General features: G+C 54.1%; 1 protein-coding gene across 1 annotated transcript in view; it reads left to right on the top strand.

Annotated features, from left to right (window-relative positions):
* PAXIP1 (PAX interacting protein 1) overlaps positions 1 to 13,178 on the top strand; it is a 41,463-nt gene that overhangs the window by 12,157 nt on the left and 16,128 nt on the right. The window contains exons 5-8 of the mRNA XM_052638819.1: positions 2,364 to 2,477; positions 5,426 to 6,058; positions 11,917 to 12,388; positions 12,862 to 12,956. Coding sequence (XP_052494779.1) covers positions 2,364 to 2,477; positions 5,426 to 6,058; positions 11,917 to 12,388; positions 12,862 to 12,956 — 1,314 coding nt within the window. The remainder of the gene's footprint in view (positions 1 to 2,363; positions 2,478 to 5,425; positions 6,059 to 11,916; positions 12,389 to 12,861; positions 12,957 to 13,178) is intronic.

Here is a 13,178-nt window from a genome sequence, read left to right as displayed (position 1 = left end):
GGTGTTGGCGCAGGCTGTCGCGGTTGTCGTGTGCTGGGTAGGTGGTGGGCAGGTCCCCGTGTGTGAGAGCCTGCCGGGGCCTGACTGCACTCTGGGAGGCCCTTTCCATCTGTATCTCAATCAACAAAGAATTTCTTGACTGCCTACCCTGTGCCTCGCACTGTACTAGGCCCCAGCGGAGGTTCCAAGGTCAGGACAGGCCTCCTGGTTGGCGGGCTGAGAGCTCGTGCGCAGGAGGGAGGAAGAAGGGCTCACGGAGCTGCACCCCAGGAGTGTCTGGGCGGGAGGCCTGGAGAGGGGGCCGTCCCCACAGGGACTCGGCCAGGAGCACCCTCTGCTCAGGGTGGAGGGGGCTCAGTGCCCCTTGGGGGCAGCTTGCTGTGGGAGTGCAGGGGCCAGGGGCGCTGAGCTGAGAGGATGGTGGCCCAGGGCCAGGGCCAGCCGCCTGGGGGGGGTCTCAGCGAGGGGGCAGCCGCGCACAGGTGGGGGCGGGGTGGAGGCGGGGTGGGGGGTGCCCGAGACACTCTGGAAGTGCTCAGATCTGAGCCCGATGGTTCGAGGAGACGTCCAGGCTCTTTTAGCTGAGTTGATAGATTAGGAAGATTGCTGTTTTAAAAAAGAGCATTTTTTCCCCCAGTTATAAATGCTTTCGAAAATTTGGAAAATACAGAAAAGTATAAAAATGAAAATTAAAACGTCCCCATGACCCGTCACCGCTAGGTGGCTATTGTTAACAGTTTGGTGTGGAAAGAGCATTCTCCATCACACTGTTAGAGACTCATTGGATGAGCTGGTGCAGATATGTTCAAGTCACTTAATGCAGACACAGGTTGGTGAAGACTCTGATGCCAGGAAGTTTTCCAAGTTGATACAAGCTAGAGTTTGGGGGCTTGGTCCATGCGGGGCCTCACCTCCCCCATGCAAGCTTGCTGTGCTCTGTTGAAACCCAGCCAGGGTCCAGGCTGTAGGGTGGAGGACTAGTCAGTGAAATAAAAATAATAAAGCCATGTCTAGATTGCGGTTTTTATTTCATTTGTAATAAAGATATATAATTTATTAGAGTCATATGTTTTATCATGTAATTAAGTCTCACCACCAAATGCTGCAGGGTATGTTTTTGTGGAAGTCACTATTAAAAATAACACCTTCTGATCAAGTCTCCTGAAATGTGTCACTGACTAAATTAAAGGCATACAAAATAATGATTTTAAGGTGATTTTGTAAAATTAATGTGTTCTTGTTAGTATTCACAGAGTAGTATGGAATGCAAAATAATTTCTAGAAATATTTGTAAAATGGAGAGTAGATACAGGATGTTAGATTTTCGGCAATCTGAATAATGACAGTTAAAAAGAAAAAATTTTGTTAAACTTAAAAAAAATTAGCTTGAGACAAAGTTCAGAATTCTTAACTGTAATTCACAGTTTATAGTAAGTTACCTAGCATAAAATTGACTTCAGTGATTATCTTAAAATTAACGCCTTTGTTTTCCTTAAATGTTTCTTTTGACTTTCAGATGATAAAGTTTTATTTTTTAGAAATTGTTTTTAGTAGGACCTGCCCTTAGAGAAGCAGTCTAGAACAGTGGGAAGCACAGTTTGGAGTCAGGCCTGGACTTAGGCAGACCTAGGTTTTACGATGATCAGCTCTGACTTCTGTGAGTTCGTGTGTCCCCTGCGGGGTCGCAGGGGTGAGGAGCCCTTGGCACAGTTCCTGGCACATAGTAGGCAGGCAATAAATGGAGCTGTTGGTTCTGGAGTGAAAGCCTCTGTCGCAGCATAAGCCATCGCATCTGAGTCTCAGCTTCATCACTTGCGCAAGCATAGGAATACGCCTTTTATGCTTGCCTCATTTTCTGTGTGCTTGGTGATTACGTTTTCCCTTGAGCTTGTACGCCACTGTATTTTTGTCGTTTATTTTTAATTCATTTCATAATAAGCATTTACTTGTTATCCGTTAATTCTTAAGGAATCCCTTGAATATGATCTCTACACTACTGTATGTGAACATTTTAAAAAATGGCAGAGTTGGAAGATGGAGTGTGGTGTACTAGTTCTTTCTCCCTGTCATTTGTTACGTAATGAAGGGATCCTCCACTCAGCCCCTGGAGTGTGGGCATAAGTATTTTTTAATTTATTTGGTGACAAGGCAAAAAAGGTGATGTTTATAAAACTTAAGATAGGAGTAAAAGTCACTGAAACAAGCGCATAGCTGAAAGCTCATCTTGTTTTTCCCACTAATACGCTTAGGTTAATTTCATTTAAGAAGGAAGAAAGTAGATGAGCACAGTGGTTATGATGTCACATAAAGTGGGCAGGCAAGTCGGTGAGTGTGATGGAAGCGTGATTTCTGGTTCCCACCAGGTGTCACCTGAGGACCGAAGCGCCCTGTGGGCGATGCTCACCTTCCACGGGGGCGGCTGCCAGCTGAACCTCAACAGGAAGTGCACACACCTGGTTGTTCCCGAGCCAAAGGGGGTAAGCGACCCATGTACGTTCTCCTTTTAAACGTCTTCTAAGCATTTCCAGTCATCACATGTCTTTGAACTTCTTTTATTTGGCTGCACTGTGTCTTCGTTGCTGCATATGGGATCTAGTTCCCCAACCAGGGATCGAACCTGGGCCCCCTGCATTAGGAGCTCAGAGTCTTAGCCACTGGACCACCAAGGAAGTCCCATTGAACTTCTTTTAAATTAACTGGATTCTGTTTGCAAAAGCTGATGACATGAGCTTATGTCACTTGTAAAACAGCTTCATTCCACAAAGGATGGGAGATAATGAATTTTACTTTGAACCAGATGTGACTTTTAAATACAAAGAAATTGTGGGTTTGTTTCATGGTGAAGATTGGACAGATTTTTTTAATCTTTAGGTTTCCTTTCACATCGACTAAAACTTCAATTTTGTGAAAATGCGTGTTAGTGCTCGTTACAGTTTTTACAAAGGGTCGTACTGAGTATAATTATAAACATGCATTTGGAGCAGTTCTCAGTGTCCTGTCCTTCTTAATTACCTGGAATATTTAAGCGGTGGTTACCTCTTCCCTAAGCACGGGTGGGGCCGTGGGGATTGGGGTCCTCGGGTGGGGTGCAGGTCAGCAGCGCAGCCCCCAGGACGTGTTAGGGCTGCAGGCTGGCCTCCCACCCGCCCCAGACTGGGCGGAACAGGACCTGCTGGGGTGGGGAGGAAGCCCGGGCCTTCTGCTGCACCCCCACATGAAGTGCGAAAACTGCTCTTGTGTGGAGGCCGAGCTTTCTTCCTCCCATGGACAATTATTTAGAACTTTGAGAATTAAGTTTAGTGTATTCACAGTGGGAAGGTCTTTTGACAAGTTAATGTTCCCACGTCAGTCATTACCTCCATATTTTTCATTGCCTTCAGTCTGAATCGGCACCACGTGTGTCTCACCCGAGTGCGCTGACTCACTGAGTGGGAGGTGGGCGTCCGGCCAGGTCTGGGGTGGAGGGGGCGGGGAAGCTGACAGACCCACCTGCCAGGAGGGTCCCTTGCCCTGGACCGCGGCAGCAGGGCAGCCCGTGGATGTGTACTGTTCATAGTGCTTATCCTCTGGCAAGAAAGTGAGCTGTGGGCCGGGGAGTGTGCTTCACCTTAGCAAGCCTCTGACTCCAGGGAGAAGCTCTGAAAGTTTGGGTTTACCTTAGCAAGCCTCTTACTCCAGGGAGAAGCTCTGAAAGTTTGGGTTTACCTTAGCAAGCCTCTTACTCCAGGGAGAAGCTCTGAAAGTTTGGGGTGAATCTTAAAAGCCTACTCAAGTAAAAAGTTGTACCTTACGTGACAATTTAAGAGATAAGTAGTATGCTTTGATTAAAGAGTATAGGTTTTTTTTTTCCTCTTTTTATCAACTGGTTTATAGCTGAAAATAAATCCTTTGATTTTAGGTAGCTAGTTTAAGGGGAATGAAATGTTTATAAGTTTTAAAACTATGAGAGAATACTTGTAAAGGGTCAGATTATAGTTGGAGGCAGTATATGAATCGAGTGGATTTGTCAGACCAGCCGAAAGTGAAAGTCGCTCAGTCGTGTCTGACTCTTTGCGACCCCATGGACTGTGCAGTCCATGGAATTCTCCAGGCCAGAATACTGCTGTGGGTAGCCTTTCCCATCTCCAGGGAATCTTCTCAACCCAGGGACCAAACCCAGGTCTCCTGCGTTGCAGGTGGATTCTTTACCAGCTGAGCCACAAGGGAAGCCCAAGAATACTGGAGTGGGTAGCCTATGCCTTCTCCAGGGCATCTTCCTGACCCAGGAATCAAACCGGGGTCTCCTGCATTGCAGGCGGATTCTTTACCAACTGAGCTAGCTGACTATATACACAAAAATAAATGGCACGTTTAGTTTTTTTCATTTTTGATAAATTTATGGAGAAAATACATAAATGGCATGATGAAACTATGTTTTCTGTATTCTTGAATTTTTAAAATGTTTTAAGTTGAGAAGAATGGAGGAATTTAATAACGGCCAAAACACAGGGTATGTTGCTCAGTGTTTGGCGGAGGGAGCTGGTTTCCGGGTGTACATGCTCGCACTCCACTGAAGGCGGAAGGCGGAGCTGGGGAGGGTCCTCGGGTCCTCCAGCCTGCCCCTGGCCCTGCAGCAGGAAGTGGGTGTAGTTTAGGGCCCCAAATCCCTGTTTCCCGGAGAATGGCTGTTAGCTGAGGCTTTAGCACAGGTGGGTGGGACTCTGCCGGTTCACCGAGCCACAGTTACGAACTGGTTCCCTTGAAGCTGCTTTATCACATTGCTCTCGCGTAGGGTTTCCTCCGTCTCTCTTGCCTCGGGCGTGCCTCCCGGTCTGCCCTGTGCCCCGGAGCGGCCCCAGGCGCCCCGGCTCGCTGCCCACAGAGCCCGCCGGGCCTCCCCGCCCGCGGCCCACGCGGCGTGGCGCTGGCTTCCCTCGTGGTCCCGTCTCCTGTTTGACCTCTGTGCAGAGCTGAGTCGGAAGCCTCGTGGGGTCCGAACCACTGCGACTTTGTGTCTGCAGTGGAACGAGCTTGGTGCACGCCGGTGCCTGCTGGGGCGGTGTCCTCACGCCCCGTGACTGCCTGTGGTCCTGGGGGCTCCGAGCAGCTCTCGGTGATCACCACGCTGGACGGCAGACACGCCTTTCGCTCCTGAGCATCTCACGCGAGTCCTGGCGCTGCGTGTTGTCTGAAGTTGTGTTTGTAAACGACAGTTGAAGCACAGTCTTCTCAGACTGCTGTTGGCACACGGGACGGCGTCCTGTGACCGCTGATACGTGGTTCTTCTGTCTCCTGTCCGAAGGGGTCTGAGTGGTTCCGGTGGGTGAAGTGGCCACAACAGTAGCTGGCTCTTCTCTTCCTAGAGTTCTTGCTTTGCGTCCGTGATTCTAGGAGATCTGATAAACCCCGCAGCTTGCTTCTGTGTGTGTCTGTGCTTCACCCACAGGAGAAATACGAGTGTGCTTTGAGGAGAGCCAGTATTAAGATCGTGACCCCCGACTGGGTCCTGGACTGCATCGCCGAGAAGACCAGGAAGGACGAAGCCCTCTATCACCCCCGCCTCATCGTCTACGAGGAGGAGGAGGAGGAGGAGGAGGAGGAGGGGGCGGGCAATGAGGAGCCGGACTCCCCGAACGAGGGCAGCACGGACGGGAAGTCCAGCCCGGCCAGCTCTCAGGAGGGCTCCCCCTCAGGCGAGCCGCCCTTCTCGCCCAAGTCGAGTGCTGAGAAGTCCAAAGGGGAGCTGATGTTCGACGACTCTTCAGACTCCTCGCCCGAGAAGCAAGAAAGGAACTTGAACTGGACCCCTGCGGAGGTCCCCCAGCTGGCGGCGGCGAAGCGCCGGCTGCCCGCCGGCAAGGAGCCCGGGCTGATTAACCTGTGCGCCAACGTGCCGCCTGTCCCCGGGGGCATCCTGCCGCCCGAGGTCCGCGGGAGCCTGCTGGCGCCGGGACAGAGCCTGCAGGGCCCCGAGAGGCCCGAGGTGATGGCCGCCTGGAGTCCGGCCATGCGGACGCTGAGGAACATCACGAACAACGCCGACATCCAGCAGATGAGCCGCCCCTCCAACGTGGCGCACGTAAGTCACTCTTCTAGACAGAAATGTAAATGTCGATTTCAGTCTTTTTAGAGGGTCCGATTATTTTCTGCTTCTTCAGAACAGCTAACGCACAGGCAGTGTTTCTTTGCCGAGGGCATGTTCTGCAGTCTTGGTGTCTGCACACACGCGTGTGTTCAGTGTCGCAGACTCCCGACGAGAGCGGTGACAGGCCCTGACCCCGCTGAGCGGCCCTCGCCCCGCGGCCAGGCTGCCCCGGACGGTGGCCCCAGAGGGAAGCCCGAGGCTGCCAGCTGTGCCTTGGTGTTTACCACGAGCTGTGGGTCGGTAGAGGGCATGGCGTGGTTCGCTCCTTCATTGAAGAAGCCTCAGTTTTAATTTACAGTTTTGTGATGGGAGCCTGCTATACAGAATGGACCTTAAACGCTTCAGTAGCTGTTTTTCCATTCAGGACAAAAAGAAGGCAGTTAGGTGTATGTGTGTCTATGTGTGTGTGTGTGTGTGTGTGTGTGTCCCTGAGTGTGTGTGGGTCCCTGTGTGTGCGGGTCGCTGTGTGTGTGTGTGTCCCTGTGGGGGGGGGGGTCCCTGTGTGTGTGTAGGGGGGGTCCCTGTGTGTGGGGGGGGGGTCCCTGTGTGTGTGGGTCCCGGGGTGTGTGTGTGTCCCCGTGTGTGTGTGGGTCAATGTGTGTGTGGGTCCCTGGGTGTGCGGGTCCCTGTGTGTGTGTCTGTGTGTGTGTGTGTGGGTCCCTGTGTGTGTGTGTGTGTGTGTGTGTGTGGGGATCCCTGTGTGTGTGTGTGGGGGGGGTCCCTGTGTGTGTGTGGGGGGGGCCCTGTGTGTGTGTGTGTGTGGGCCCTGGAGACAAGGTGGTGAGTGAGGATGAGGAGCCCGGACCCCTCTCGGGTGCAGAAGGCGGGCAGGGCGCAGACGGGTTTGAGCAGAAGGGCTCCCCATGACGTGGGTGTCTGGACGGTGGTGCTGAGTCGTGTACCAGCCGCAGGCCGAGGAGGCTCCTTAGGTCGAGCACTTAACCCCAGCTGGCCCTGGCAGAGCTGAAAGCGAGTTCTGGGTGGGGGGCCAGCCCTCAGACCCCGAGCAGACTGACCCTGCCGAGTCCTGAGGGCTGGAGGGGCCTGGCGGGTGGGGCCCCAGCTTGCGTGGGGGGTTAGTTTGGTTAAAAGTGTATGAGAAGTGTCCCTCCCTGCCTCCCTGTCTTGGGGTAAAGAGTGACCAGTGGATAGTACCTGGTCCTGGAGGCGCTGGAGGGGCGGCCCCCGGCCGGGGTTGGGCGGAGTGCGGGGGGAACACGGGGTCAGAGACTTGGGGGGCGAGTGTCCCGACACGGACGCGAGGTTCTGGATGTGTGCTGGAGCTGGATAGGAGCCAGGGTGAGGGGCACCCTGCCCTGGGGTGTTGGCAGAGTGCGCGCGGTGGGGTCTGGCCCACGGTGAGGGCTGGGGCGGCACCCTCAGCCTGCAGGGGAAGCCGGAGGAGGCAGAGCTGGCGCGTCCGGATGGGCGATTTTGGGAGAGTGGCGGCTTCGGAGGGGAAGGCGGAGGGCGAGGTCGCGCACTGCAGCTGACCGGCCACGGTCTGCTGAGGCGTCTGCTGTGCTCCAGAGGACCTGCACTCCGTGTGCCGGCCCCGGCTATGAGTGGCGAGTGGCAGGAGGAGCGAGGAGGTGGTCAGAGAACGGGAGGGCCAGGCCCGGCCAGGTGGTGCCACCGAGACCCGGGGAGAGGCTGGAGCCTGGGAAGGAGCAGGCGCCCCTGTGGGCGGTGGGCCCCGTGTCAGCACCCAGCCCTGCAGGGGCCGTGGGGAGGGTGGGGTGCAGATGCCCGGCCAGAGGCAGAGAAAGGGAGGAAGTCAGAAATCGGGGTGGGCCAGGCTGGGGAAGCCTCCAGGGGACCTGCCCTGTGGGCCAGCAGACGCCTCCCTGGGCTGTTCCCTGGGGCTGCCTGGGGGGTGGTGGGAGGTGCCAGCCTCCTCCTCCTCAGCTGTGGAGACAGGACAGGTGTGCCCGGTGCCCCCTCGCCAGCAGCGCAGAGGGCCCTGCTCGTCAGTGATGGTGTTTCCAGCGGCTTCTGTGTCTTTCCAGTGCAGTGGAGGTTGACTTAAATCCCAAGTTCCCTGTACCTTGGAATCTGTCCCCTTGCACCTGGAAATGCACAGTCCGTGGCGGGGCACACGTCTGCCTTCCTGCCAGCCGTCCTGCAGGTGCCACCTCCAGGGAAGACAGTCTCTCTCCGCCCGCGGTGTGGGCTGGGTGGGGTCTGTCCTCACCAGGGCAGGGTTGTGATACTGACGGGAAACCTTCGGAGGAGACCTTTGCGGAGCTCTTCAGCAGCGTCAGAACATTGGGGCATTTCACTGCTAGATGTGGAGAAAAGGAATCTTTGAAAGTTAGAAATAGAAGATTTAGTTTAAAATTAGATCAGGAGGTTGGGGAAACACAGCAGCCATCAGACTCTTGCTGAGATTGCACGTTTCTGGCGGTGAGGAGCTGTGCGTGTGTGTGAGATGTGGCGCTCAGCGTCAGGGACTTAACTAAGGACTGTGGCAGCGCAGAGCGGCATCCATACTTGGCATCCCCTGAAAACTGTAGCTGGCAATGTGGCACGCCGCCTGCCCGCTCAGGTGGGCTCACGCAGGTCTCCAGCCAGATGCAGGTCAGAAAGCTGGATGCAGCGTCTGGTGGCCCGGGAGGGCGCTCCCGGGGCCTCTCGGTGGCTGGCGGGCTGGTGCGGGCCCTCTGGGCGGCGCCCACCTCAGGCCGGCTGGGTCCTCGTCTGCCTCTCCGCCCGCCCCAGACGCACCGGCCCCGTCAGATGCCGCCCTCGGGAGCCCCTCGGGAGCCCTGTTGCTGACGGCAGGCAGGCTGTCAGGTTCAAGCGGGCTGCCACTGCTGCGGGGAAGCAGTGCGCGCGTGCCGGTAACGTTCTAACGGTGGTGGTGGTGTAGTCGCTCAGTCGTGTCCGACTCTTGTGACCCCATGAACAGAAGAGCCTGGCAGGCTGCAGTCCGTGGGATTCTCCAGGCAAGAATACCGGAGTGGGCAGCCTGTCCCTTCTCGGGGGGAACTTCCTGACCCAGGGTCTCCTGCATTACAGGCGGCTTCTTTACCAACTGAGCACAAGGGAAGCCCATGTTAATGGTCCCCAAGGCTGTAAAGTGATGATCACCATCCTGAAGCCCCCGGCCCCTCCCACTCCTGCCTGCTTCTCTGCAGGGTCAGCATCCCAAGTGCTGTTCTCTGCTCGGCTGGGTCTGTGGTGGGCTTCATTTCTGCCCCACTTGACTGGGTATGTTTTAATACTTGCATAGAGGAAAGAGTTATCTTGTTACTTAAAAACTTACTTAAATCTGCTTTTTCTGCCCAGAGCTCAACTGCGAAGTTTCCAGAGTGCCCAGAGTCTCCTCTTACATGTAGGGTGATTCCTAAGACAGGTATCCTCAGACTCTTGAGTTTAACTTTTTTCAGTTTTAATTTGTTTCATCACTGAATCCAAGGCCTGTTAATCTGGCAAATTATATAACGTTTTGGAGTCTATTTAAGTGAAAGATGTATGTTAAAAACATATTTGAGATTTTTGTATAACTTTGCTTTATGTGAAAGTTGAATTTCCAGAGTTTTGTTTAAATGACAGGGATACAAAAATAGGGATTAGTTGTATTGGTTGACTTTTCAGTTCAGTTCAGTTGCTCGATCGTGTCCAACTCTGCAGCCCCATGCTCTGCAGAGAGCCAGGCTTCCCTGTCCATCACCCATTCCCGGAGCTTGCTCAGACTCATGTCCACTGAGTTAGTAATGCTACCGAACCATCTTATCCTCTGTCGTCCCCTTCTCCTTTTGCCCTCAATCTTTCCCAGCATCAGGGTGTTTTCCAATGAGTCATTTTCTTCAATCAGGTGGCCAAAATATGGAGCTTCAGCTTCAGCATCAGTCCTTCCAGGGAATATTCAGGACTGATTTCCTTTAGGATGGACTGGTTGGATCTCCTTGCAGTCCAAGAGTCTTCTCCAACACCACAGTTCAAAAGCAGCAATTCTTTGGCCCTCGGCTTTCTTTATAGTACAACTTTCACAAATACACATGACTACTGGAAAAACCATAGCTTTGACTATACGGACCTTTGTCGGTAAAGTAGTTTCTCTGCTTTTTAACACGCTGTCTAGGCTTCTGGTAGCTTTTCTTCCAAGGAACAAGTGTCTTTTAATTTCATGGCTCCAGTCACCATCTGCAGTGATTTTGGAGCCCAAAAAATTGTCTGTCAATGTTCTCACCCTTTCCCCGTCTATTTACCATGAAGTGAAGGGACTGGAGACCATGGTCTTAGTTTTCTGAATGTTGAGCTTTAAGCCAACTTTTTCATTCTCCTCGTTCACTTTCATCAAGAGGCTTTTTAGTTCCTCTTCACTTTCTGCCATAAGGGTGGTGTCATCTGCGTATCTGAGGTTATTAATATTTCTCCCAGCAGTCTTGATTCCAGCTTGTGCTTCTGGCAGCCCAGCGCTTCTCATGATGTACTCTGCATAGAAGTTAAATAAGCAGGGTGACAGTATACAGCCTTGACGTACTCCTTTTCCTATTTGGAACCAGTCTGTTGTTCCATGTCCAGTTCTAACTGTTGCTTCCTGACCTTCATACAGGTTTCTCAAGAGGCAGGTCAGGTGGTCTGGTAATCCCATCTCTTTAAGAATTTTCCAGTTTGTTTTGATCCGCACAGTCAGAGGTTTTGGCATAGTCAATAAAGCAGAAGTAGATGTTTTTCTGGAATTCTCTTGCTTTTTCCATGATCCAGTGGATGTTGGCAGTTTGATGTCTGGTTCTTCTGCCTTTAGCTTGAGCATCTGGAAGTTTTGCAGTTCATGTACTGTTGAAGCCTGGCTTAGAGAATTTTGAGCACTATTTTGCTAACGTGTGAGATGCGTGCAAGTGTGTGGTAGTTTGAACATTCTTTGGCATTGCCTTTAGTAAAATCTGTTTGTTACTGTTTTCCTTGACCATAGGAAGTTGCCTTCCAATTTTTTTGAGCATGTAGGGAAAATTCATAATAAGACGGGTTTCTTTTGTTACGTCCAGCGCCATGCAGGTAGTAGAATAACATGGGATGTGACTCTGCGAGGTGATGTCCCTGGTTCCTGAGGCTTGTTGGTCGCTTGTCGGGTGCTTGGCCGACACCTGTCCCGAGGAGGGGATGAGCTCGGGAGATGCCATGGCCGGCGGGGGCTCTAGCCTGAGGCCTTCCGTCCAGTGTGTGTCCAGGGCCCTACGTCACCCTGAGGACGGGGAATGGACTGCTGTGCATGGGTCTCTGGGCTGGGGAGGGCTGCCCACATGCACACACCTGGGGCTGGGTCTCTCTTGCCCCTTGTGTGTGGGGCGGGCTGGGGGCTGCCGTCCGGGGCTGCAGTGTCCCGTGCCTTCGTGCGGGTGGGGTCTTGGCGTCCTCTGTACCCTTTGTTTGCTGGGAAATGGCAGCTGTGGGAGGGAGGGTTGCTCAGGCTGTGTGGCCCGGGGGAGGTGGGGGGTTGGCGGGGTGTTGTGGTCGCAGCAGGACTGTGGGGTCAGCGGGACACAACAGCCCCCCACCAGCACCCCCCGTCCTTCTCTGGAGCGAGTCAGCCACTCCAGGGAGTGTATCTGCCCACGTCCGTTCCGTAGCCTCTTCCATTTTACTTACTCTCTTCCACGTTTTGGTGAAGAGGTCTCAAGTACTAGCGTGTCCACTTCACTGAGCTGGCAGTGTGTGTGCACTGGGAGAAGCGGGTCCGCTGGTGAGGGTGAGCGCGGCGTGTCGGGTGTGCGCTCCGCTCTCTGAGGGGCCTGGAGGTGAGGGCAGCAGCTGTTGACGCGCCCTTGCCTGATCTCCGCTTCCAGATCCTGCAGTCCCTCTCGGCGCCGACGAAGACGCTGGAGCAGCAGGTGAACCACGGCCAGCAAGGCCCCGGGAGCGCTGTGCTGCTCGGCCAGGTGAAGGTGGCCCCGGAGCCAGCCCCGGCGCCGCAGCCCGTCCTGCACCTGCAGCCGCAGCAGCTCCTGCAGCTCCAGCAGCAGCATCTGGCGCAGCAGCCCTACCCGCCGCCTCCACCACACCCGTTCCCGCCGCCGCCGGCCCACCCGCACCAGTTCCCCCAGCAGCCCCTGCAGCGGCCCCAGCCGCCCCTGCAGCAGCAGCAGCAGCTCGCCCACCTGCAGCAGCAGCACCTCCAGCACCTGCAGCGCCTGCAGCAGATGCAGCCAATGCAGCCGACGGCGCAGCCGCCCGGCCCGCTGGCCCAGGCCCTGCAGCCCCCACCACCCCAGGCGCAGGCGCAGCCCCCACTGTTTGGACACGACCCAGCGGTGGAGAGTTAGTAGTGTGCACCCTTCTTTCCCTCCCCCGAAACCCTTGTACCTGCTCTGAGAGCGTTTGAGGGCAGGCTAAGGATTTGTGTCAGAGAAATACGTAGAAAACGGGGACCGTAGTTCAGAATCGATAGGTTTCTCGGGTGGTCTGGGCCTCCATCCATACCCTGAAGTGAACACCGGTGTCCTTGGAATGGCGGGCTGCCGCAAGGACCACTCGGAGCGCTCGGCGCCCAGACATAGACTGTGGTGGCTCCCGGTTTTGAATCACGTGATACAGGCGATCGGGTAGCTCCATTGTAGCAGCTGCTTTTGCAGGACCTTTTGCAGAGGTCCTTGACGGGTGGAGACGTCATGGGCAGGTGTGACTGACTTCATAGGTTCACACTGAGCTCTGCAGAGTGCGCTTTCTCATGTTCCATGCACACATTCACAGCGCGGGCTCTGGTTCATTTTCCTTGTGTGATTCTGTTCTAGTCCCAGAAGAAGGCTTCCTACTGGGGTGTGTGTTTGCAATCGCGGATTATCCAGAGCAGATGTCTGACAAGCAGCTGCTGGCCACCTGGAAAAGGGTGAGGGCACTAAGATACACCTGCACACACACACACACACGTGTACCTATGCCTGTACTCACACTGGGTTGGCCAAGAAGCTAATTTGTTTTTTTCTGTAAGACAGCTCTGATACCGCTTAACTGACTTTAACTTCATGCAAAACAGTTTTGTTAGATTGTTCTGTGACAGCTGTCTTATCAGCTTGTATTCTTTTTAAAAGTTATCAAAATTGGTGAATTT

The sequence above is a fragment of the Budorcas taxicolor genome, chromosome 4, assembly GCF_023091745.1.
Source record: "Budorcas taxicolor isolate Tak-1 chromosome 4, Takin1.1, whole genome shotgun sequence".
NCBI classification, from domain to species: domain Eukaryota; kingdom Metazoa; phylum Chordata; class Mammalia; order Artiodactyla; family Bovidae; genus Budorcas; species Budorcas taxicolor.
This window is presented reverse-complemented; position numbering and strand designations above follow the sequence as displayed.